Here is a 27383-nt window from a genome sequence, read left to right on the forward strand (position 1 = left end):
GGTGGCTAGGTAGGCTAAGCGTAGGGAGGGGGGTAGGGGGCGTAGGGCGTAGGCATAGGAGTAGGCGTAGGATGAGTGTAGGGCGTAGGCATAGGGGGCGTAGGAGTAGGTGTAGGATGAGCGTAGGGGGCGTAGGGGTAGGCTGAGCGAAGGGGTAGGCTGAGCGGGGTGCGTAGAGCGTAGGCTGAGCGGGGTATGAGTGTAGCTGAGCGTAGGGAGGGGGTGGCTAGGTAGGCTGAGCGTAGGGAGCGTAGGGGGCGTAGGGAGAGGCTGAGCGTAAGGAAGGGGCAAAGCGTAGAGGAGAGGGTAGGCGGGGGTGAGAGAGGGGGCTGTAGAGGGCGGAGTAGAGGGGGGCTAGGAGCGGGGGTAGGGGCTGAGAGTAGAGGTGGGGATAGGGGCGGGGAAGGGGCAGGGGTAGGGCGGAAGTAGAGGCGGGGGTAGGGGCTGAGAGAGGGGGCTGTGGAGAGGCGGGGGTAGGGGCAAGGGGGGGGGGGGGGGGGGAAGGTGCAGGGATAGGGGTGGGGAAAGGGGGCGGGGAAGGGAAGGTAGGGAGGGGGCTGAGGAGAGAGGGGCGGGGAAGTGAGGCAGAGGGCAGCGGGGAAGGGAGGCAGAGGGCAGCACCGAAGGCGGGGAGGAGCAGCAGCTCTCGTCAGAGAGTCTTGTTTGCATCTGCTCTATCTTATACTAGGATCTTCTCGTGATGTATTTTTCCACATCCTATTTTGGGATAGTGATTCTGTAATATAAAGCAACAAATTTTCTCACCAAAAAAACAAGTGTGTGTTCATACATGTCTATTACATACATACAAACACACATGCGAGTACAAAGAGTGAGTGTGCACATGGAAGTGTGAAAAAACAGCAAGGGAAGTACATTTTGGGGATAAGAGGAGCTGTTCACAAGTTCTGATAATACCTAAACAATGCACCTTACCGCTAGGTTAGTGACAGTCTCGTAAAATTCAGAAACTAGGAATCTACTTGAAGCTACAATTTTTCATCCTGCTAAAACAAAGATTTTGGATCATATCAGGTAACATTCCATTTAACTCAACCAACACGTACAACAATCGTACACTTTGTGGCCTTTCATTCAAGGTCTTCCTATTATCTTGTAACTCTAAATTTTGTTATATATATGAAATTGCTTGTCTCTAGAGGATTCACGCAACTTTTAAAAAATAAAACGAGAGATTATTAAATGCAATTACTGTGGTAATTGAGAACAAATCAAAGCAAGAACTGGGAACGACCTCAGTGAGCATTTTGTTACCACTGCCTGTTCTGCTTCTACTTCTACTTCCTCTGGCTCTTCCTCTTGTGCTGTCTCTTTCTCTTCCTTCAGTTCTTCCGTTTCTCATATACTTTGATTTCCCAAAAGATGTATTTTCCTATTCAGTCACAGATCGAGTGTCCAATTAGGATGAATTTTATGCAAAGAAGGCACAGAAACATCATGCAAGGACTAGGCAGTTGTGTTTCACCTTGATGAATCTCCTGTATTGAGTCTCAGAGACAGGGAGAGGCAGAAGAGGTTGCATTGATGGCGGAAGTGCATCTGAGACTTTAGGTTGTAAAATATTTTCTGTAGCCAAAGTATTTTGCTTCAGTTCTTCTGTTAATTGTTTCCCAGGAGCACAGACTGAAATAGGAAGCTGCTGTTGGATGGAGCACGCCTGTGGAGAATCGGAAAATCTACTTGTATTTATTGCTGAAATTTGCTTAGACTTCAAGCACTGTGCTTGAGAATGAGTGAGTAAAGGACTAAAAAGTATTTGCGAAGGTGCGGGCAAGACAGTGTGCTTGTCCAGTTGTATATCTGGAGAAAACGTTGTAGTTGGCAATGGATATCCAATCATTCTTGAAAATGGCAAAGGACGATCCCACGACCAGCTTGTGCCACCTTGTGAAAGATTGGAAGGAAACATTGCATCAATAATAGGGCCATCTGGATCATGTACACTATCGTTACTTGAGCCGGAAGCAGACTGTTACAAAGCCACCCCCAAAAACAACAGCATACTTAGTAGTCAACTCCTTAATAAGTTAAATGGCACAATTAACGTCAATCACACAGTACTATCAGTACTATCACTTTCCCCTCCTAGCTCTACGAGTCACAACCCATTTTTGTTAGGTCCCGACTCTTCTCACTTCAGCTGTGAAAAGTAGAAGAAGTCAGCAGGGAGGTCAGAGGTATTTTATATCTGTGTGAATTGAAAATATCTTCTTTACTGGCATCAGACCTTCAAGTAAGCTTCTTTTTCGGATGTAAAAACAGTAAACAAATGTTTAAAATGTGAGAAACAATTATGCTTGCCATATACATCAATGTCATTGAAAACACTTTATTGAGCCTTGCAAATATGTGAATTTCCAGATCTCAGGTACCTTCAAGTACGTGCAATTATTTATGGATCTCAGATATTTTTGAATATGTGCCTGATTCGAAAAAATATTGGTAACATATTCCTCTTTGTTTAATTTTTTATTATCTTTCTTTCTCGAGAAAAAGGAGCTTAGATTATGTTTTGTAGGTGCAGTAGCGAGAGGTGAGTGCCACAAGTATGTAGGAGAGCAAAGAACTCAGTTGTCTTTGGTAAAAAATGAAAGTACATGCACTAAGAACTTTCTTGGCTGCATTAACAGTGGGGATTCCTTTTGTTTCATGAATGAAGCCTTTTTAAAACTTCAAAACATGAGCTTCCTAGTACCCTAGCCGCTCGTACTGCTAGGTGGAGAGAAAAACGTCAATCCAAGACCTCTCAAAAAATTAGCTTGAAAGGTGGGAGATGATCCCAAAAAACCCTCACTACAACAATAGGGGTGCGTGAGTAATCTCCATCCCAAAAACCCCTCACAAAACCCCGCTCTCAATCCACAAACTTTTTCCCACATACAAAACCCTCTATCAGATAGAAGAGTGTGACGGATTGCCCCGAACGCAGCAAAGGGGAACCAGCCTTTTGGAAACAGCAACCTGCCGTCCTCCCACATTAGACCTGCAGGAGCAACAAGGGGTACTCAAATCAGAAAAACCCAGAAAGAAGGAGAAGATGCTGCCATTGACGAGGGCACCACCAAATAACCGGAAAGGGAGCAAGCATGAAGCCACCAAGAACCTCCAATGTGTTATGGGGAGTGGTAAAAACACAACCATTGTCACATCAGGAGCGATTGGAAAAGGAAAAAGGGAGGAACAACTTCTAGGAAAAAGGCTACAGGGGAGAGGAGGAGGAGGAGAGCGGGAGGGCCGGCGGTCGTCATTGTCACTTGCCCAATCAAAGTCTGTATATTGTGCTGTATATATTTTTTCATGTTAAGATGTTACATTGGGACACTTCATGAATTGAGAAAGCAACCTAGTGGCACATGCCATGTCATGCCTAGTAGAGCATAGATAAATGAGACTTCCCACCAACTGCCTGTAAAGAGTGCCATCAAATTTTTTTGCATCATCAATTTTGCAAGTTCGAGCCCCTTCTCCATAGGAGTGGAGTACCAGTCCTCCATTTTGAATTTCTGTAATGTACTCGAGGCATACTTAGATTGAGAAATGGAGATTCCTTCTTGATTTTGCCAAAATTCCAATCCTAAACAGTAATGTAGCAGACCAAGATCAGTCATCTCAAACTGAGAGAAAAGCATTTGTTTCACCACTGATTTTTTTTGCTCACCATTGCCTGTGAATATAGCATCATCCACTTACAAAATGAGGATGATAAAAACGCACTGTTCTTGTGGAACATATAAATTTGGCTCAGTGGGAATATTGCAAAACTGCCTGGATAGTAAAAAAGTGTGTATCATCTGATACCAAGCCCGTGCGGCTTGCTTTAGACCATACAAGACATTCTTGAGCTTGCATGCTTTGCCATCTTGTCCACCAATAACAAAACCAGGTGGTTGCTTCACATACACCTCCTTTTTAAGGTCTTCATTAAAGAAAGCAGTCTTGTTCCCTCCGGGATGTTTCCTTCACTCCTTTGAGAGCTGCTCATGCCTTTGTAGACACGTCTTGGGAGATTTTGGCTAGCATTGCAGCTTGGCATATTTGAAGAGCCAGGTGTACAGAGGCGATGGAGGGTATTCAAGTTCACCCTTCCTAGGCTATGGCCAGTATTTGGACTGACACAGTACACACTCTGATGGCCATATGGGCAAGCATGCAGGGATCCTCCAGAGCAGTCACTGCCAGGAAAGTTACTTTTTTCAGAGCTTGGAGAGGATCTCCTTTCTTCTCTGAGTCTCCCTCAGGGTTGAGATGGCATTTTCAGCCTCCGCCTTGGTTTTTTATTAGCTCATTTTGAGCTGTTTTTTCCTCATGCATTGCATGATGTACTCCCGCATTTGAGCTTGCTCTTGCGGTTTTCATTCATACTTAATGAAGTAATTTTCCTAGAAAAAAAAAAAAAAACAGTCTTTCCATCCATCGGGTACACTGACCATCTATGAATTGTAGGAAGAGAAACAATGCAATACATTGTGATCATTTTAGCAACGGCAGCAACTGTTTGCTCATATAGCCTTGCGCTACAAGTCTTTCTTTATACTTTTCCACTTCGCTACAGGCATGGTATTTGACCTTGTACACCCATTTGGTGCCAAACATAGAGCTTCCCATTTTAAGCTTTATAAGATCCCAAGTGTCATTCTTCCAAATAGATCACATTTATGATTCCATTGCATCCATCCATAATGAATTGCTCATAGCATTTTTTAAACATGTAGGCTCTCATAGAGCTTGCATCATTATGCTCATTAGTGCAAAGTTGACCTGATCTTTTTTTCTTTTTTTTTCAAAGAAAGGAACCTTCTATTAATGCTTGAAAAACCGCATACAAAACAGCAGCCCCAAAGGTGCTGAGACTGGAAAAAACCGAGAAAAGGCTGAAAGAAAAACCAGCTTGTTCCAGAGAAACCTAGCTCACTGCCTAGGGGATCTCTGGTATTGGGGCTAACAGCCAGGTGGGGGGACTATACAACCAGTGAATCCCTCGCGGAGTGAAATCCAAACCTTGCAGAATCGAGCATGTCTCGTGACAGTCGCCCTAGAGCCTGGGGTCCACGCTCCCAGGTGGAGCGGAGGGTGTAGATGATATCCTACCAGACATTAGCCACATTAGAAATCCCTTTTGCATTAAGAAAATAAGAGCGCCAGGGCTCCTGCAAGGCCAAGGGAGGAGAAAGAACCCGTGACCAGTGGATGCTCTCAGCTCGCAAAGAGTTACCCTGTAGAAAATCTCGTCCATTCCAGTGCAAATGTGAAAGAATATGCTTCCAATCCAGAAACGTCTGAGAAACCATAGGGCACCCTTTGATTTTTCCTTCAATGCAGCCCAAAAGAAAATACCACTGCGTGGGGTGCCAAAACAAACACACACACACACACACACACATGTATCTATAGATACATTTATACATACATGCATACATATATGTATATGTATGTATGTATGTATGTATGTATGTATGTACAAGCTTGTAAGAGAGCAGAAGATGCAGGAGCCACATCCTTCCCTTGATCAATGATAGGTGTGTAGAAAACTAAAGTGGAAGGGGGATGCTCAAGAGGGAGGCTAGCATCTGGAGAAGGATCTAAAGTAGCATCATCACTCGCCACCATGGATGAGAGAAGGGGCCTCCATCTATAGGTGGTGGAGGAGCACCAATTCTAACTAGAACCCAATGGCGAGCAGCAGGTACAGGATATGCAACCGGTGCTAGAAGTGCAAGAGGTGCCGAAGGAGAGCTACGAAGAGGGACCACACGAGAAGACTTCTTGGGCCTTTTCTTCTTCTTTGGGTAGTCTCTAGCAAAATACCCAAAGGTTCTGCAAATATGGCATTGATCCTATATGCCTACGATCTCAATTCTTTGCCAAAAAAGTGAGTTATCTGAACGCTAAAGCATAATGTGGTCATTTGAAATGTTAGAGTTAGAGACGATGACTCTAACTCTGGGAACCCATTAGACCTGATTGCCGAGTCCACCTGAAGAGCATGAACCAGGGAGCTACCTAACCTGCCTCTCAGCCCTTCCCCTCCCTTCTCACTCCCTCTCAACCCCTCCCCTCCGCTCTCTTTTCCTTTCAGCCCTCCTCTCAACCCCTCTCTAATCCCTCTTAGCCTCGCCCTTCAACCTCTCCTTCCTCCCCCCCCTAGCAGCTCCCTACTTCTTTCTTTGTCTAGCAACGGATGGATCTTCCAATTGTTTGAGTTGGCCTTCCACATCCGAAAGCCAATCATCGACCACTTATGCTGGCCATTGAGAACTTGTACTTTCTCAAAAGATGAGTTGATACAGCTCCAAAAGGATGTGGAGTTCGAGAGCTCCACCATCCTCTTTGCATGCATCCACGGGTCCCCCCCATCCAAGTCACATGCTAGGAACGGATGCTTGTTGTCTTCCTTCAAACCTCACCCTCGAGATTTCCAATATTCGATTATTGGTTTTCAGGTGGCTTTTGATTCTCTTGGGGCCTCGAGCACAATGCTCGAGGGTAGCCCCTTATTGCTTGGTTCCAGGAGGATCTTTCATTACACCTTTCATGTTGGGTTTTGGCCTTGTAGGGGAGGACAGACAGGGTCACATTACTCTTCGAGAAAACAGAAGGGCAGCAAGGCGAGACAGAGTGGAGGGAGCTAGCAAAGCAGGGAGGAGGGACAGTGAGGTGAGGGAGAGAGATGGAGTGGAAGGAGCAACTGCGAGGAGCAGGGAAGGCAAGGTGAAGGAGCAGCGGAGGAAGGTGCAGGCTGCAGAGGGGGGGGGGGGGGGGAGAGAGAGAGAGAGAGAGAGAGAGAGCAAGGCAGAAGTAGGAGGAGCGAGGGAAGAGAACAAGGCCAGCAAGAGGGATGGGGAGAGGTAGAGCAAGGGGGGGGGCACGACCGGGAGGAGCTGCAGCTAGAAAATCTTTTGTGCCATGTCTGCTAGAAAGATACAGACCTGTTTTTCCCCCCCAGAAAAAGGACTTCTATTAAGTAAGAAAGAAACTCCAAGAGCAAAGCTCAATGGAGGAGTACATCATGTAAGACATGAGAAAACAACCACCCTAGAAGGGTAAAATCAAGCTCCTATAAGAAATCTTTTAAAAATCCAAGGTTGAGGCTGAAAGTGCCACCTCTACCTTGCAGCGGACTCCGAAAAGAACAAGGAGCCACTCCACTCCCTCCATTAATCTGAAGCATGTGAATTTCACGGTTTGAGCTTGTTCAAAAATCTCAAATGAAAATGACCTAATAAATTATCCAAGGTATGTGACAAAGCAACTTGAACAACACAGACATGCAAAAAGTGTCACCAAGTCAACTAATATGGTAAAATGGGATTTTTCAACAAAAACTTCACCGCTGATTTTAACATCAGAGAGATTTACTTGATAACTGAAGTAAGCATATTATCATCTAAAACACAACAAAAACTACTTAAGGTTAATAATAAATCAACACTGAGATCATAAATCTTCGTCACCCTATAAACAACGTTCAGCCATAGAAATAATATGCTAATATCTTCTTACTTTGCTAGTATTAATTGGATTGCCGATCACATTGAAGAATACTTTTGCAAGGCCAGTACCCCCTAGAGGAATCGATTTAACGATCAAATCCTACAAAATAGCCACATATTAGTCTCATGCAGCTGAAGTCATTTGGAAGCTTACATGCCCGTGAGAGTGGCATGTGAAGGTGCACTTACTTTGATATCCGAGTCACGAAAGATAATGTATTCGTAAACTTTATCACCAGCTGGAATTTGTAAAATGTTGTTTCCTCTACCTTCTGTTCCAAATGAGCGCACTGTACAAAAGTAAGTCTTGGATAAGCTACATCTAATTGATCTTTGTAAGGGATGACTACAATATTGCTTAACAACAAATATTGCAATGTTCTTGTTGAAGAGTATGAAAAAAATCTAATCACTTGAGAAGTCAAGGAGCCAAAAGAACGTTTCTTCCCCTAAGGAGGCAATTAGAATAGGTGATCATTTGGCAAGACAACTACCAGCTTGCTGTTCATTGCTTTTCCTTTTTGGTAATCTTTGATACAAATTGGAAAGTGAATCTTCAATTTTTATTGGTGCAACCATAGAACACGTCTAAATTCTTTAAGAAGGTATGTTAAGATATATATGAGAACTTGAATTTGACAAATAAGTAAGCATCTAAGGTGCAGCTTCAGAAGCACACTATGATGTCAAAACCTATTATATGAAGTTTGGACAGTGTGCAGCGCAACCTGCTGCCCACCCCTTCTCTGCCCTTCTCCTCTCACCTGTGATCACCCTCCTCCCCAACCTCTCTACCCACCTTCCAAGCCCCCCTACCCTCCCTCTCCTCTCCTCTGGTCGCCCTCTTTCCCAGCCCCTCCTCCCACCTTCCCAGCCCACCCTCTCTGCCCCCTTTGGTCGCCCTCCTCTGCTCTCCTTCCAGCCCTTCTCCTCCCCCTCTATTTTTTCACTTCCCCGGCCGTCCAATTCTCTCCCCTCTTCTCTCCTCCTCTCCACCTCTCCCTCTCAAGCTACAGAGATGAGATCATGAGGCCCAGTTGGAGTCCAGATAGAGGGTGATTACTGATTTTTTTCAATCAAGGCATCGACCAGCAATTCCTAAGGAGGTGACGTAGCCAAGACCCGAAGAGGGTGACACAACAAACCGGCTAGTGCGTTGATCCACACATGAGATCTTTCCTGTATGTTTACCGGCTCAAGGAGACAGTCAACCAGGAGGTAATAATGGCACTGTGAGGCAGCCATAAAGGACTACCCAAGTCGATTGCTAGAAGCCTTCAATCATGGGTTTTATCTCTCAACGATGCCAGCCTTTGCCATAGTCAACGTCCTCCGAGACCCTCCTCCATTCTTAGCTAGCTAGTGGACCCAGTCCCTCAAACAACATAGAGAGGACCCACCACATAGATGGACAGCCAGTTTTTTTTGCCTTATGCTTCCTTCCCCTAGTAGTGAGCATTCCAGGGCATTTCCCTACTCATTGATGTGATATGATATGATACGATACGCCGTGTCCTCCCTCCCATGGTTACATCACATTGTATATCTACTTTGCATGGGTTTTAGATTTAGTATTAGTCTTGGGTGTGGATGCCCGCTTCGTGGCCTTACCCCTTCAGGTTTTCTCATTGTATCTGGTTTTTTTAGTCTTATCGACCCTTCAATCTTCCAAAAACTCTAATACACTTTTTTTCTCTCTCTCTCTTTGTAACAAACCATGAGGGCATTTTTGCTCTTCTCTTCCCCCAAGCCACCCTGTGGACCTATTGAAAGCTCCCTACATAAACTCTCTTCTCTTTTTGTTCTTCTTAGTTGGAGCTTCCTCTAAACCCTCCCTCCAATCCCCATACTTACATGTAGATTACTCCCATGGTGCTATGTATCCTACAAAGGACCTTATCGCATCACCCCTCTCATGGGCCTACCTATGCACCCTTCCATTATATATGCCTAGACAGAGAAATATTCTTAGGTCTTATCCCTTATTTTTGCAAGCACTATCAAGCTCTCTTGGTTTCCCCCTTATACCATGGTCCCGTTATTATAGTTGACATAACATTCCCTTGCTTTTAAAAAATGCTTATGTTCTTGAAAGCAAAAAACTCAAGAGATTACTTATCCTTTTCCATGTCGAACTCTCTTCTAACCTAACCTTCCAGTTAACTAAACATTCCTGATATACTGTATGTCTTATCCTTTATTCTTGTCTATCTAAATCCTTTTGGTAGGGCTAATTTATAAGCAATTTCTCCAATTCTCTTAAGTATTAGAAATAGTCCACAATTACCAACATCATCTATCTTGATGGTTTTTGAAAAGTTTGACAACCTAAGATATTCAAACTCCAAATTTCTACGGTGTGGGTTTAAAAGAGAAAGTGATATATTCCATTCAAAACGAATCATACAACAGGTGGGAGAGAAAGTACTCTATCCCTAGCCTCAACAATGTGGCAAAAAAGCCATGGTGGTGGTCTAAAATGCCACGACATCCCAAAAGGGGTCAAATGAAAAAATAATGAGCAGTCCCATGTCCTCATGAAGGATAAAAGTTTCCCACGAGCTGCCAAAGAGGTGCCTGTACACCGCTCCCACTGACTCCTGAGAGTGAAGATAATCTCCGCCCAAATGGAAGCAAGAGTGTCAGCCTCCGTGCATAAATGGCCCCCAAGGACAAAAGAACATCTCGAACACCATATCTGCCATAGGGTAATGCTAGAAATCACCTCCCAGGCTGACCCTGCAGGTGAAGTAGGCCTGGAATCCTGAGCTGGTACTGGTACCAAAAGTAAGTCCTGCGGCTCCATGATGCTAACATCTGTGGGACCCCGTCTCTGGCGACACTGCATGAAGAAACCATGGTCTCCTGGCTCTGACTCATAGAGGGCAAAGGCTCCAGAGCCTCTCCCCCAAAGGGCAGCACCCCATGTCATCAGAAAGGACTCAGATGTAACATATGAGAACAACCTGAAGATACCTGTCCAAACCACTCTAGAGTTGGGGCAGCTCCATAAACAATGCTTACTAGATTCCTCTGCAAGCTGACAACGCATACACAAGGAGGGTCTACCCATCTGCTGAAGCCAAGTACCCACAGGTATACCCCTATGAATAGTGAGCCAAAGAAAGTAGGAGACTTTCCTGGCTCTATCGATGCCCCAAAAGTGAGTCCAGTAGCTCAGCAAGAGCTCTGCAGTAAGTCCCTGTGCGTGCCAATGCTGTGAGGCAGATGGTAGGTGATGAGAGTCTCTCTGCTGAAGCCTGTAACCTGCCCTCGTAGAGTACTGGAAAAAAGAAAGAGGACGAGCACCTGCCACCGGAGCAGGCCACGCCCACTCACCTGGGTCCCAGTCGAGCTCCGCAAGAGGTCGACCCTGAAAGATCCAAAGTCTCCATCTAGGATCCTCTGCAATGGTCAACCTGGACGGAGCTGTAGCCCATTCCTTACCCAGGCAACCAATGACCCTGACTCTCTGCCAAAGGAGCTCCTGTCGATCCAGGGGCTGAGTGGGATACAATATGTGAGAGGAGTCCGTCTCAAAATAAGTAAACGGTGCCGGTCCTAAAAGAACTCCAATGCATAGCCCAGCCTCACTAAAACAACCTGACCAAGTAAAGATGGGATGAACATAGGCTGGATCTGTAAGCATGTCCCTCCACCCCTGAGGAATAGCTCTCATGATCAGTAATCTGGTGGCAGCAATCTGTCCAAGTGGCCCGTGTCTATCTCTGATCTCCTCCTTTGACATCTCCACACCTCCCCTGAACCAATCTCCAACTGTCACAACCCCCTGAGCATGCCATCTGGCCAAGGGAGTCCTAAGTTCTGTACCAGGGCAAGATCCCTGATACCGAACCAGGGGGTTATGATAAAGTGGCTGTTGGGCAATTTCCTCTTTGGAGGAGGGAATTGCTTTGATGAGGTGTTGACGAAAATGATCCCATATCTGAATAAGCCTTTTCACAAGTGGTGAGAAAGGCTGAGAATGCTGGTCCGTCAGGAAGATCCAACTGACTCTTCCTGCCCACTGGCCTTCTGCTCTGGGGGTGCACTGGTGAATCCCATGCAGTAGGAACTGCTTCCACGGCTGATCTCCTGGAGTCAAACCTCTAACAAGAAGTTTGACTAAAAGGGCTCTGCTCTGCATCTCAGGATCAAGAACTCCAAGTCCTCCCTGCGAGGCGGGTAAAGTGATAGTATCCCATGAAACCCTGGCCCTAGTGTCCTCAGAACCATCACCACCACTCCACATGAAGTTCTGGAGCAATCTCCTCACCTGACGGATCGAGTCAGCATGAAAGCACCAACATGACGCAACGTACCACATAGTCGCTAGTAGAACCTGAGTACCAGCGCTCTTCCCCTCTGATGATATCTGGCAGCATAGGCTTTAGGCGAAGAGCCAAGGTCTTCGCTAGGATCTTGTAGGCTGTCCCTAGAAGTGTAATGGGTCTCCAATTACGTAGGACTGTCTTGTCTCCCCCTTTCGGGATGAGACAAATCATACCTGTGCATAATGTCTCGCCCAAAGATCCTGTATCAAGAGCCTCTGAAAAGGCAGAGAGTAGATGAGGCCCAATCGTATCCCAAAGAGCTCTAAAAAGAAGTGGCGACAAACTGTCCTCCCCAGGGCATCTGTCTCTTGGCAGCTCATGTAACGCATCCGTGATCTCTAGGAGTGATAGTGGGCTATCAAAAACATGACTCATCCTATCTGAGACCATCAGGGGGACATGGCTCCAAATCTCCTCTCTGGCTCTGATCATCTCCTCGGTGACTGGATCAGCGGTGTAAAGAGTGGAATAGAAATCAGAAGTGATCTCAACAAGACGGTGAGGGTACATCTGAAGAGACCCGGCCTCATCCACAAGTCTACGAAGACTGTCCGAAGAGTATTTCTGACCCACTGCCTTGAAGAACTCTCTAGAACATCTATCCCCTTTCTGAATCCAGAAAGTCTGCTGAGAGTAAAACCTGAACTGGGCCCTCCTGCCCTGAATCTCCTCTAGTCTCTCCTGAGCCTCCGAAAGCTGCCCTCTGATGAAAAGAGAATGAGGAAAACTCTGAATCATTCTCTGAAGTCTGGATACCTCCGCTCTTGCATTCCGATCTCTGATTCTGAGCTTTTCCTTCTCCTCTTTTGCCCTCAACTGGCAGGCCCTACTGACTCTAGCCAAAGCCCCCTCTACCCACAACAACTAGCCCTGATCCAAAGGAGTGTCCACTGACAACCAAGTCTCTCTCAACCATTCCACGAACTCTGTATCCTGAAAAACAAAGTCCGGAACTCTGACAGAGCCTGTGCTCTCCAATCGAGAGGTAGGAAGAATCTTTAATAGGATTGGAGCATGGTCAGATAAAACATAACCCGGGTGGATCCCAATCTGTCCTCCTCTGGCCTGCTGACCCCAATGGCCAATATAAAACCTGTCAAGTCTGACCAAAGAAAGAGAGCCATGGAAAACCCCAGACCAAGAGAACTGAAGGCTGTCTGCCAACTGACGAAAGTCATCCAATCGAGCAGCATCATGAAGTCCAGCATGCAAAACAAAACTATCCCATTCCACTCTCTTCCTATCGGAAAGGCCACCCTCTGTCTGACCCGACTTGTCTTCAGCGAATTCAACCATGTTGAAATCACCTCCAACAATCCAGGTGTCTGCCTGAGGAAGGGACTCTCTAAGCTGTCTCCAAAAAGCACGTCTGTGAGCTGGATCCGTGGGAGCATACACATTGAGAACACCAACTGCTGTGTTCTCAATATGAAGAATAACATAGCATGCTCTGCTCTCCACTAGTGTACCCTCTTGGGTGATCTCTGAGGCCCACCTAGCTGAAACTGAAATGCAAACTCCTCCCCTCCTGCCATCCGCTGAGCTCCAATAAGTCTGGCTCTGTCCTCTGAGTAAGGATCTGCATCTGTCAATCCTGTCCTGGGAGAGCTTATGCTCCTGGATAAGCACGATGTCTGGAGGGGAACCTGAGGAAATAAACCGAAGGGAGTCCCTAAGCAACTGCAATCTAGGAACTCCCAATCTACGACCATCTGCATCTGAGGTAAATCTGCGGCCGTTCAGTCCTCTCACATTCCAAGAAATGATGGACAACCTAGACATCGGATGGAAGTGAGGGTGTGCCAGTGGCAACGGCACAAAACTCTCTCTCTGACGGTGCAATCCAAAGTCAGTCTCTGAGGCACCACCGGGTCCTCTGATTCCACTGGAGGCTCCCCTAGAGGAGACTCCTCTCGTTTTGCTGAATGAGTCGAAGCAGGCTCAGAGACCCCTGGAGGCTGAACTGAAGGCTCTGGGTCTTTCGTAGGATGAGAAGGATCTGGAGTCTCTGATCTTGGCCGACGACTGGGGCAATCCCTAATAAAGTGACCTCTCTTCCAACAGAAAAGACACTGATTAGGAAGCCCCTCGTACAAAACCCTCTGCTGCATCTGGACCCCATCTCCCGTGGAGTACGAAATCAAAGTAGGCAAAGGTCGAGGACGGGGGAACTCTGAAGTGAGTGTGACTCTCGTAACACCTGTACCAGTTTTAGTGTCCTCCATTGTCTCAGCTTGCGCTGTCCTGAGGGGAGGAGCTGCCTCTGCTGAAAAAACCACCAAGAACTCGCAACCAACCACTAGAAACCCCAAAAAACCCCCTGGTTAGAGAATGCTCCCAACTTCAGCCTGCGTGGAATGACAGCAGACCGCTCAAAACAGAAGCAGAAAGCTCCGCAATTGCCTAGAAGTAGCCCAGGAACACAACTCCCCGGAACACATGCAGAACAGTCCCGGAAGAGGGCCCTGAAGCCCAACCTGAAGCGCAAGGGAGGGGGCAGACGACAGCTACTGGCGGCCTAAAGGGCGGCCTAGAAGGTAGCCTAAAGGGGCGACCTGCAGGGGCAAGGGGAGCTCGACCAGCAGGTCGTGACCTGCAACAGCCAGTCGGGCTGAAGGGGGGGCGCAATGCGAAAAGGCTAAAGGGGGGGGCTCGACCACCAGGCGCACCTGCAGCAGCCAAACGGGCTGAAGGGAGGCGCGGCACGAGCAGGCAAGGGAGGTGACCTGAGCAGATACAAGGACGATCTTGGAGGAGCTCCGCCTGCTGCTGCCCCCCGCCTCGTCCGTCACCATCAGCCACCCCTGGCAGTGCCCTGCCCCTTGGCCGCGACCTGTTTCCTTGGCAGCACCCTGGTGCCTAGGCCACGCAGGTTTCCCTTGGCAGAGCTCCCTACGGTGTGGGTTTCCATAACTTCTTGCTCTATCTTGATCCTTTCGAACGCTATCTTCAGCTAAGAATTTCTTACCATACAAGCGAGGCTCTAGGTTAAATCCATGCATCATCATGAATGGACTAAAACATGTGGTTGAATTTTTGGCACTATTATATGAAAATTCTATTATGGGCACATATTTTGTTCCCACTGACACTTTCAATTTGACCACCGCTCTGTGGGGACAGTCCGCAATACTCATATTCAAAGTAGTTTTCAACCTCATAAAACAGCCTTCCAAAAAAAAAGGTTAAATTTGCTTCCCGATCATTAAAAATACCAGCTGGTAGCCCATACATATTACAATCTATAAATATGCTTCACATATACTTTGCTAATTCAGGAGTTTTAACCTTATCATTGTTTGGAATGATCGAGCCATCTTGGTCAACCGATCCACATAGAGTCATGCCCACTCTATATCCTAGGTAATCCAACAATAAAAGATACTTTCCCATTTGCCAGATGGGATCTCCAAGGATGTAGTGGATTGCCTACCTTACAACGTTTAGGTTTATAGACCTTGCATTTGTGGCATTTTAATATAATCTTGGACGTCCTTATCTATTCCAAGACAAAAGGATTGTCTTTCAGAAGTGCATGCATCTTCTGAATTCCCAATTGTCTTGCACTAGGACTATCATGATACTCAAAAAGAATTTTGCATCTAATGTCATCATTGTCCCGGACACATACTCTCCCTTTGTAGAGCAAGTATCTTTTCCACATGAGTCCTTTATCACCAAGCTATGGTGTGTTACCATTACTATGTGGCTCCTCAATGAAGCTCCTCGACATGTTGGACCCCTCCTCATAATTGCTTTCAATATTTCAGAAAAGTGAGGATCACACTTCATTTTTTTCATGAAAAAGACTTCTATCAAGTATGCAAGAAACCCGTGTGAGCCAAGCTTGAAGCAAAAATACATCATGCTGGGCATGAGGAAAATAAATGCTCTGGAGAAGTAAATAAAAAACTCTGAAAGAGCTGGAAAGAAACCAAGCTCTGTTTCCAGATCAGGGGAAGGTGTAAGTTGCAGCTCCCAAAATTTGCCATTTGTTCTAGAGCTTGCTCCATCATCAGCATCCGATTTGTGCTTCAACAGGTTGATATTCTCATAAGGCTAATCTCATGCAGTTCTCAGAGCAACTAGCTAAGCCCCTCACTCTATCTCAGCCCCTAGTCTCCCTGCCTTTCCCCTCTCAGCTTTTTCCTATCCTCAGCCCATCCTTCTCCCTCTAAGATTCTCCCTCTCCCGCAGCCCCTTCCTCTCCCTCTCAGCTTTTCCTCTACCTCATCCCTTCCCTATCCTTAGCTCTCCTTTAGGTTTCCACGTTTAGCCTCTCTCTAGCCTCAGCAAAATGACGGACGGATCTTCTTGATGTTTAAGTTGGCCTTCCATTTTTTTGAATGTCTACAGCTCAAGAAGGATGTGGAGGTTGAAAGCTCCACCACTCTCTTTGCATGTGTCCATGGGTCCCACCCTTCCAGGTCACAAGCCAGGGAGTGCTCTCTTCTTTACCTTCACACATTGCCCTCCACCTTTCGGCTATTCGAGGCTTCTTTCAAGTGGTTTTCAACTCTCCATAGGCCGTTACCACAGTACTACAAGCTAGTTCTTTGGCACTTGGTTCCTATAGGATTTTGTTCAGCCCATTCGCTTTGGGCTTTGATCTGTAGAGGAAGACAAGCGAGTTACTTTGCTTTTGATCAGATTCCCTGGTTTTTGCCTCAAGTTTATTAGCAACTTCTTGCCACAATCAAAGCATACTTTGGGCAAGTCTCAGAGATCCCCCCCTCTCTCTGGTTTGCCTTCTTGCGTAGCAAAGGCGATTACGCCTAATTGGGTCCCCGGAGTTAAGGTCATTGTTTTTTGTTCTAACATTATAGATGACCACATTATGCTCCAGTGACCAAATGGCTCTCTTTTTTAGCAAAGAGTTGAGATACTTGGTAGACACGATCATTGTCAGATTTGCAGGACCTTTGGGCATTTTGCTAGAGATTGCCCAAAGAAGAAGAAAAGGCCCAAGAAAGCTTATGATGAGGCCTCTCCTCATTTGTGATAGAGAGGCCCTGCGGCACCTTCTACACATTTGGCACTAGTGCACGTCCACCAACTTCTCTTCTTGCACCAGCCGCCCTACAATGGGTTGCAATCAAAGTTGCTACTGCTATTCCACCCGCAGATCAGGAGGGCACCTTCTCTTTCCACAGATACTTCATCTATCGGGGTTAGTAATATCCCAGTTTTGGTTGCAACTAGTGATGTCCATGAGCCTTTTCAAGTCACGGCCAACTATGCCTCAGGCGTAGCTGTGGACGAGTCCATTGATGCAGCTCCTTCAGATCCTCTTCAAGGCCCTTGTCCTTTGTCCGAGCAGCCCCCTTCCATTTCAGCTCATCATTCTCTCCTCATTGATCAAGGGAAGGGAGCAGTTCCTGTCTCCTATTCATCCTTACAGACAGGGATTTTAGGCACTCCAGCACCGTTCTTGGCTTAGAGAAACTCCTTCTGTCCCCCTGCAGATCTTGGAGAGATGGGGTTTGTACCCTCTACTTATGGGGACTTAGTTATTGGTATTCTTTTTGATAGGGCGTCATCCTCCACAGGTGTTGAGGTTCTTTCCCTCGTGGATTTCCCTTCTCTGCATTGTATGCAAAAGGGAGTTATTTCCATCACTAGGTCAAGTAAGGTGTTCCAATCTCCTTCCTCCCATCGATGAGGATTCTTGGCTAGAACACATAGGGCCTTGGTGGTGTACCTCATCAGCGCCACAGGCAGTTGATTTGGAATCAGCTTCATCCAGTTGTTACTAGAGGATCTATTGATGTTCTTTTTATCCAAGAACACAAACTAGATGCCAGAGATTGCCCAAAGTCTTTCAGGTCATACTTTTTGGTCTCTTGGTGCCACCAGGAGGGAACATCATTTCAATGTCAAATTTCATTTTTTCTCGTCATGGTCGGACATGGTGTCATTATACCCTCCAGAGCACAGTGGATCATTTTGTTGATTGGAGTACAGAGGTTTGGTGTTCTCAATCTTTATGCCCCGAACAATAGAGGGGACTATGACCTCTTCCGGTAGGAACTTCTCTCTTGGGCACCCATTGCAGAGAAGTCATGGATTATTGGAGGCAACTTCAACATGGTGGAGCTGCCTACAGAGATAGAAGGTGGCATTCATTACTAGAGGGAGCAGCTTGGGATGCCTTTCTTTTTCAATACAATGGTAGAGATGCTTGGATATACGATGCCTTTCACACTATGCCACATTTGCTCCTATTCTCTTGGTCGAAAAGGAGGTTATAGATGCCCATCGATGCACGGATAGATAGATTCTATGTTGATGATTAACAAAGGTGGTTCACTATGCATTGCATCAGGGGTTTCCACTTCATATCATTTTCCAGTGGCATATGGTGAATTCTGAGACTCACTTGAGACGCCACTCTACTAGTATCAGGATTCCAAACGCCTTGTACATGAAGGAGGGACCATAGAGGATGTTTTGTAGATTTGGGTGTCTCATTTGCAGGGTGGAGTGGGATTTCCTTCGCTTGTGTCACCAGCCCTTTCTGGCATTAGTGACTTTTACCACGCTATTGCTAGGACCAGAAGAGCTAAGATTCTCAGACAAGAAATTTGCAGAGGAAAAAGAAAAAACGGCCGACGGTGCTTGGATTCAGTAGCGCCTAGCTGCAACAAGGGCTCATCAACAAGTTTTGCTAGATCAAAAAGCAGAGTATGCTCTTCATGCTTGTGAGTCCTTTTGGATACGGATTGGGAAAGACTCAATAAGAATTTTTTCTCTAGCATCTCCTAAGGCATGGTAGAGAAAGTGTTTCTTAGCTTATTGACTTAGACAGGGTGCTACAATCAGATCGTGATGCCGTCTTACACATAGCTATAGGTTTTTATGCACCCCTCCTTTTAGCAGATCTTAATACACCTATCAGAGATGATGCCAAATATAGAGTTTGACAAAGTATTCCAGCATTGGTAAAACCAAATATGAGAGTCTTACTGAATACACCTTCACTAACCTGGAATTTAGGACTGCACTTCTTGCAAGTGCCCAGGCTTAGATAGGTTAACAACCTCGTTTTTCATTGCTTTTTTAGACATAATTGGGGACCATGTTATCTCAGCCCTGCAGGGTATTTGGGACTCTGCTTTTATCCTGATTCATGCACAAAGGGTCTGATTCATCTTATCCCAAAAGGAGGCTGCAAAATTTTAATCTCTCAATGAAGGTCAATTACTCTCTTGGGCACCTTTTATAAAATTTTGGCCAAAGCTATCAGTTTGCATTTGCAGCCCATCCTTTCAAACCTCATCCATGATACACAAGCGGGCTTTGTTCATGGTCGAAGTATCTTTGATAATATATTCTAATGTCGGGAGGCTTCAAATTGGGCTACACAAAGTGGCCAAGGGCTTGCCATTCTGCTCTTGGATTTTGAGAAAGCTTATGACAGAGTAGATTGGGGTTCTTTGGAGGGTACTCTTCTATGCTTTGGTTTCTCAAATACTTGGATTAGAGGGGTTTCCTACTTGTTCAGATCAGCCCAATATCAGGTGCTTATTCGAGGAGAAAGAGGAGAGAGGTTTCAGATTTTTAGATCTTTTCGCCTTCTTACCCCTCTCTTGTATTTATTTGTGGCTGAAGCAATGAGCATATTTTGAAAAACTCAGAAAAATGTTATTTGGCTGAGACGTCTCCTTAGACAAAATGAGGACCTCGTGGATTATGAGCTGGCTAATGATACTGATGTTCTTTTGGATGCCACTCCACAAAAGCTCACTTGTTTCTTGATAGTGTTGGATATATTTTGTTCGGCAGGCCGTGCACATATTGATTGGAATAAATCCAATGGCCTTTGGATCAGTGACCAGGACAATCAAGTTGGGGGGGATGATTTCAGTTTCACTCGGATTCAAAGGGGTGTTTATTTCAGCTGCTAGGTCAATATGGACATCTCTCCTTCACAGCAATCCACCCGTGTTGGAGAGTATGAGGAGGGACCTACTTTTTTGGAGCTCAGCCAAACTTTACCTTGCTTCCAAGGTGGTGGTGGTCAACCAAGTGCTGCTGGCCACGGCATGGTTTGTTTGCTCTTGTTGGTGCCATTTCTAGGGACTGCATCACTCAACTCAAAAGGCTGATAAGGAATTTTCTTTGGAGTAGTCTAGATGGTTCAACAGACACCGGAGCCAGAGTGGCTTGGGAGACTTTGATCCTACATATGTGGGAAGGAGGCCTCAATATAGTAGATCCAGACTTGCAGAGTAGAGATTTATTATGCAAGATGGGTCAAAGGACTCTTGCCAAGACAGGAGTACCAGGTGGATATTTACCTCAGCCCATCTGCGAGCTCCCTCCTCCTTGCTTATGGCAATCTTTTGTGGAATGATAGTAAAATTGATAATCATGGCAACCACTTGGTACTCTTCAATACATGCAGTGGTCTAGATGGGAGAGAGGTCATGCTTCCTCAGTGAGTTCCTGGAAGATCTTCAAAAGGCTTCAAATGATCGCAGACTCCAGTTAGCAACTCACTTCAGAGGGAGGGCAGGGAGAATTCAGTAGAATAGCCACGAAGGTGTATACCAATACTGTCCAAATACTGGCCATGGTATGAGTTGGGTAATAGCCTTTGTGCGTCCAGATCTACATATGTACTAGCCGGTGACACTCGCTACAATCTCCAAGGAAGTCTCCATTGATGCATATGTAGGTCTATACTCAAGGCATGAAGTTGACAGAACTGGTACCAAACCGTGATAGCTAAGGGGATTCTTGACTCTCATAACATACATGAGTTCCAATAATTGATAGCCAGGCCACTGAACCCCAAATCATTAAGGAAGTAGAGGAGGAAAATGCCCATAAGTTCAATGATTCCAATCCAGATGATCATGGCTTGTCTGAGCTCTCAACGGCAATGCTTAATAGACTCATTAGCTCAAAAGCACTGTGGACAAGAAGGATCAGCTGCAAAGATAATACAACACTTATTTTACTGCAATCCCTCCATGAACAATAGAAGACGAGAGTGACTTCCCCAAGCCTCCTCCAAAATGATTTCCATATCTCCAAGGTGATCTAAAAGCTCCCCCAATGGTGGGCTCTAGATGGTCTCTAGCAATCTGAAATTTTCTGGCATTACTAACTATGAAGCCTTCCTTGACTCTTTGAGTGGTTGTCTACTACAATCCACTCCCACTCCCTTGGATCCCAATGAAGATACTTATGGCAACACCCCCAAAAAAGCCAAAGCCTCCAAGTACCAATTGGGATATCCTTCGGACGAGGGTCTACGTACCAGCTAGAAGGCAAATGATAGTGCTCAACTAGGCCCACTACTCTGACTGGCTCCACATGCGCATCAAGAACCACATCGAAATCACGAGATTTGACCAATTTCCCTCTAGATCGCATGTTAAAGATCGAAATATCCTAACCCCTATCACACAAGACTCAAGTGACCTATGACTTGAGAGGGATACATTGCCTGAGAAAGCACCCATCCACTTGATACGTATATGATGTCCCCCATCTCTAGTGGCCCCATAGTTGCATTTATTCAGCAATTCTCTAACCATACCCTTTGAGGTTATTAGTCAATTCAGGTCTATGTTTTTTTCATGAACATCCTTGAAAACCTTCCAAGAACCCACGGATGAAGTAGAACCTCTCTCTATCTAGACCATTGTATATATCTTGAGGTACCAAGAGGTCTATCAAGCTCATCCATTATGAAATCATTCCACATGACGGGCTGTTTATCTATCTCATCCTACATAATGTGGGAAACCCTTCGTAAACGAGCTCTTGAAGCTCCAGCAAGCTCTAACAACGGCAGCCATGAGGGGAAGGAAGGGATTTTGATATTTGCTGAAGAAACGATCCTTCAAAATCCCATCCATACAATCACTGCCTAAAGAAGGATTGCAAGACTCAATGCATTGATGGGAAAAATATTTCCGAAGACTCCTAACCTGGCATAAGTCCACTGACCACAAGTTTGCAAAGCAAAGCTCTGCATTCACTATCAGGATCAATAATGTTTAGCCTTCCCTCTGAGGTTGGAAGAATCAAGGTCTCCCAAGCCACTCTGGCGCTTGCATCTATGGACCAATCAAGTCCACTCCAAAGAAAGTGCCTGATAGGCCTCATAAGCTATGAAATGCAGTCCATAGAGTGGCAACAACAAAAGCAAACCAGGCAGTGGCCAGCAACAATTGGTTGATAACTATGTCTCTAGAGGCGAGATCTAGCCTGGCTGAATCCAAAAAAGAGTAACCTCCTAATCTAGCCTAGGTTCAGATGGATTGACCCCTTCTTTCTTCCTTTTTTTTTGGGAGGAAATTGGCGATTATGTCACTTCATCCCTGTAAAGCATATGGGACTCTAGTATTATGCCCGCTTCAGTTACTAAGGTTTCATTCATCTTATCCCTAAGGGGGGTGCAAAAACTTGATAAAACAGTTGAAGACAATCATACTTTTGGGCACTGGGCACCACATACCAAATCTTACCAAAGGCAATCAGCTTGCATTGACAATCTCTACTCCCTGACTTGATCCATAACAAATAGATTGACTTTGTGCATGGGTACATAATTTTTTATAATATAATTTTCCTTTTGGGAGGCCTCGGAGTGGGCCTAAGAGACTGGCCAAGGCCTTGCTATTCTACTCTTGGACTTTGAAAAAGCTTGACAAAGTAGGTTGGGGTTTCTTGGAGGGTACACTTCTGCCTCTTAGTCTCTCTAATTCATGGATCATAGGTGTGTCCTCTCTTTACAGATCAGTCCACAGTCATGTTCTTATCAAAAGTGCCAAGGAGAGAGATGTTAGATTACTAGATCAGTCCAATCGGGATGCCCACTTGCTCCCCTGTTATAGTTATTTATGGCAGGGGCTATGATTGTCTGCATTAGATATCAGGCGGACAACCTTGGTTTGAGACCCCCCTCAAACGAGATGAGGAGCTATTAGATAGTGGACTTGCAAATGACATGGCAGTTTAATTGGATGCCACTCATCAGACACAGCGTTTAGGACAACTTAAAATTTGTTTTGCACAGATTAATTGGTGTATATCTAATGACTTGGATCAATGGTGAAAATTTCTCCTGGCTGAGGTTTGGATTTCAGCTTCACATGGGTTCAGAGAAATCTCTTTGTTAGAAATTTAGGTTGTCAGGTTGGCATGGGCATTTCTCATTCAGAGCAATCATGTGCCATTTATGGTTGTTCCTTTAGGAGAGAAGATGTCATTCTGGGAATCCCTTGGCATAACATAATCAATCCTTGCATGTATCACCAAAAGAGTTTGATCACTGCACAACATAGAGGCCATAACATTTCAATGTCAACAAGTCACAAGCAACACCATTTTATTGGTAAGTCTTAGCCAAGTTCTAAAAGTAATGGAAGGATGTTTGTTCACATTTGGTCTTTGTTCAAGACCACCCAATCTTCTCAACGAAGGCGAACTGTCTTTTCTTCAAGTCACCTGAAGTGTCCCTTGTCAGCCTCCATTTCAGAATTCAGGTCACATACCTTGGTGACAGAGAGCAAATTCTTATGCAACCTCATAGTAAAATATGTCAGATAGAGGCTTAACATAAACATCCAAAGAAGTTTGCATGTTCATCTGCAATCTCATACTTCAATTAATCTGCAATTTGTGTTGCAGTAAATGCAGATTTGGGGTCAGCAACATTGTGGGTGCATGGGGATGGGAGGGATTATCTGCCAGGTTTAGATCACAGTCACAGATCCTGAGGGAACCCATCTAGTTCTCCCCTTCAGGAGGCAAGCGACAAGGCCCCCAGTATAAAATGAGAGCATTCCCATCTATTTTAAAAAAAAAGCTTTGTACTTTATGACTTGTCATCTATTGACCTTTTACTAAATGTTGAGACAAGAATTACAGTGGTAAATTCAGCCTTTGCCAAACAATGGTGATAATCTGTAACAGGAACATAAAAGATTAATCATGAACTCCAGGAAGACCAGAACCTTCATTTGAAAGAACTGCTGTCCTGCTCTCTCGCGTATTTTAGTGAATTTGAAACAATAAGACTATACAATTGCCAATCGGCATCCTGCTGCCCATTTTGATGCTTGCTGCTTTCCTTATCTTTGCTCTCAGATCTCCAATCTTTCTACACCTTGCGTGCATCTGATAATGAGATAGGAATGTATACACTTGGAAGATCTTATCCCCCATCTCCTGGGCAGAGTGGGGAACCCGGGAAAGTGACACGAGAGTTGTAGTTCTTTCAAACCTAATCAGCTGAAAATCAACACATTCGAATGCTACAACCAGTGTTGGAGAATAAACACATTCCAAATCAGATATGACATGCAGATTGATCCAGAGCTCTCAAATAAAGTCTTCCACACTCCCACACAAAGTGCGTCCTATATCTGATTATCCAGATTGTTTTAACAAGTGCAGTCTTTCATTCTAGACTGTTTCGTCTTGCTTAAAGTGATCAAACCTTGGTTTTCCAAATCAACTAAGAAAATTGATTATAAAAATAAGTTTCTGGTTTGATGCTCATCTCCACATTAAAGTACATTAAATTGTCATTAAGTATGCCATTTAAAAACTCGCAAGCGAATTTCGGTTTCAGAGCGCTGCGCTGCTTAAATTATCGCCATCCTCTTCATACTTTGATGTGAGTAGATAGAAGAATTGGAATTGGTAGGGACGGACAAGAACAGAAACTATGAAATAGGGACGGACAAGAACAGAAACTATGAAATTTGGGTATCTACAAGAGCCATGGGTCGAAACCAGGATTATCGCTTATACTCAGTCTTTGTGCATGTGACTACCGGCTAATTGTGGGGTTATTTGTCTTGAATACAAAATCAGCGACACGTACCATCCTTGAGCACAATGGTAGACTTTTCAGGGTCGAGGATGAAGAGCTCGCCCTCGTAGCGAATCTCGCTCTTGGAAGTAAGGCTGATGACGCTACCAATGTAGGAATGAGCGGGAGCAGACACCTTCTTGTCCATGCCAATTAAGGGGCAATTAAGAATGAAGTGAACTGCATGCGGCAAGAATTTTATACTACGAGAGACAGGACACCCCCACCGGAACTAGCGCAAAATAAAGGCTTGTCGTAGTCTTACGATAGTGAGAGTGAAGGTAAGACGGCTGGACAACAGAGAGCCTATGTATCAGCATTCAGCAGGAGAAAGGAAGACTAATTGATCAAAAGTTTCTGATTTGGAGTGTACTGGGGTCAGTGCTAAGCATCGTAAAGATCAACGCCAATCCAAAAAGAGTGATCGGCACTGAAACATCAACGATGGGCGAAGTAAAGCGCTAGTGGAGCGCCGAATATAACAAGGCGGTGATTTGGAGAGAGACTCTTTCTTGGATGCTATCGATCTGCAAGAGGACTTTCTTGGGCGCTCTCTCTCTCGCTCGCTATCAATCTGGGCGCTCTCTCGCTCGCTCGCTCTCGCCTATGGTGTCTCTCTCCCTCTCTCCGCTGCTCGCTTGGATTTTGCTCGCTTTTATATCCTGTCTCGCGACCCAACTCTCCTCCGATGCTCTCGCTCTTCTAATACCAGTCTCTCTCTCATCTATGAGCTGCGTCACGTCCTGCTCTCCGCCTCTCTTCTGCTGTCTCTAGCTCATCGTATCGAGTTCTTTACGTCTCTCCACCTTTTCAGCTCATTCTATCAGCCTCTATTCTGCTGTCTCTTCACCCTTTCAGCTCATTCGATCTCTCTGCACCCTTTCAGCTCATTGTATCCAAAGATCCTTCAGTGCGCGTCCTAATTTAGTGGAAAGTAACAGCAAAAGTAAAAGAGGGAACAAAAGACTTTAAAAGGGAGTTGAGAATTATACAAATTTGAATCACAAAGATTACTTATTTATTTTTAAAATTTTAGCACTCCCTCTCCGGAGGTAGTGCTAACAAACTTTCTTTCCCCAACTCAAGATTCTTAAAGCAGTTTGCCAACTCCGGATTCTTAAAGAAACACTTCTTGTGACCTTTAATGAATTTCCAAGTGTAATTTTAAAATAATTTAATTAAGTTGTGTAAATAACTTTTGCTATCCAAAATCAAGTGTGGAGTAAAATGGTCTCATCATCGGAGCAAATGCAAGCCTAAAATTTTGAGCAAAAGTTAGCACAATACTTGAGGTTAATGATTTACCCTAATTCATTTTGGGATTCAAAAATGAGATCATCTATAAAATTGCCTCTTAATAGCCCAACTCCCTTTAAAAATCATTTGTGAAATCTTTCCCATCCAAAAGCACTTGCTTTATCACTATACTAGGAGGCAATGCCCTCTTGCTCTTGTGCACTCTTATCAAAGTATTTGAAAGACCTAAGGGTTCTTGTGTGTGTGTGAGATGCCAACTCTCAATTAAAGTGATTTTTTCAGTGAGAGAGAGAGAGAGAGAAAGAGAGAGAGTGTATGTGTGCATGTGCATGCTTACCTGCGCACGTCTCCTACCACCCGTATCTCAGGCCTAAGAGAGGGCAACCATACCTCTCATAACAGTATGGTTTAGCTCACATCCCTCATATCCTCAAGACAACTATAGTCTCTTACTATGGCAGTCTTCAAAACTGCTGCCTCCAAGATTTGAATATGTGACCTAAGCATTTGAAGCATCGGAGGTGCTTGTATAGGTTTTCATGGTATAGCATCCAAGAACAAGGAGGTCTTGTAAGCCTCTATTTGCAACCAAAAGCATTCTTTCCCTCAGGGTGCTCAATCTAACCCCACGCATCATCGGTCAAAATGCCATTATATTCCTCTTCCATGGGATGTATCATTCTTTGGACGTCAATACTTCTTACAAGCTGATAGATGCTTTAATAAAAGCTTATTGTCTTCATAGCTTCATCTCCTTAATATTGCCTTCAGCCTCATCCACAAGCTTCTTTGCCCATTTTGGCACGTCTCTCCTTCTCCTTGTTAGTGTTGCTCCAATTTTGTTGAACCTGCTTAGTATTTCTAACCTTTTTTCCTCCCCTCTTTGGACAACTAAGACTCCAAAATGCTATATTGAACACTATCGAAATCCAAGCAACAAAACTCTCATTTTAAAAATAAATTACATGTGAGATATTATTAGGGAATCCTACACCGTTCCAAATGTCAGGCTACCAAAAGTTCATCCCAAATGTCAAGCTACTAAAGGTTCATATCCCAAATTTGAGTTCTCATCCTTTGTAATTGTATCCTCTTCATAACAAACTACTTTTGTTGGCACTCTTACTCATCATGACAATCTCTTATTTCATCCTCTAGCTTATCAGACCTTTGCATCTCCTTAAGCTCTCCACTTTTTCCATTTTTAAAACCATTAAATTTACATTGCTTATTTGAGTTATGGGCACAACTTAGAATCCTACTTTGTTCGCTCTTTTTTTACTAGTGCCTTGCTATGAAGTTATGTCAAACATCTCTCTCTCTCTCTCTCTCTCTCTCTCTCTCATTCTCATTGTTGCACGTGTTGAGTTAAATCCCAAGGATTGAGGCCTGATGACCTCGTCAGGGACTTGCCTTATGGCCTGATGTTTAAAAAAATCTTCC

The 27383-nt window shown here is 44.9% G+C and overlaps 1 protein-coding gene across 1 annotated transcript in view; it reads right to left on the reverse strand.

Annotated features, from left to right (window-relative positions):
• The window catches only part of LOC147903692 (uncharacterized), a 66199-nt gene extending 40626 nt beyond the window's left edge, over positions 1 to 25573 (reverse strand). Inside the window, exons 1-5 of the mRNA XM_087372641.1 lie at positions 24696 to 25573; positions 7701 to 7801; positions 7522 to 7611; positions 1487 to 1990; positions 1256 to 1393 (exon numbers count right to left, since the gene is read on the reverse strand). Coding sequence (XP_087228767.1) covers positions 1256 to 1393; positions 1487 to 1990; positions 7522 to 7611; positions 7701 to 7801; positions 24696 to 24831 — 969 coding nt within the window. The 5' untranslated portion in view covers positions 24832 to 25573. The remainder of the gene's footprint in view (positions 1 to 1255; positions 1394 to 1486; positions 1991 to 7521; positions 7612 to 7700; positions 7802 to 24695) is intronic.
• Between the last annotated feature and the right edge of the window lie 1810 nt (positions 25574 to 27383).

Source organism: Dipteris shenzhenensis, chromosome 3 (assembly GCF_047967505.1).
Source record: "Dipteris shenzhenensis isolate YYH24624 ecotype China chromosome 3, Dip_SZ_1.0, whole genome shotgun sequence".
Lineage (NCBI taxonomy): Eukaryota > Viridiplantae > Streptophyta > Polypodiopsida > Gleicheniales > Dipteridaceae > Dipteris > Dipteris shenzhenensis.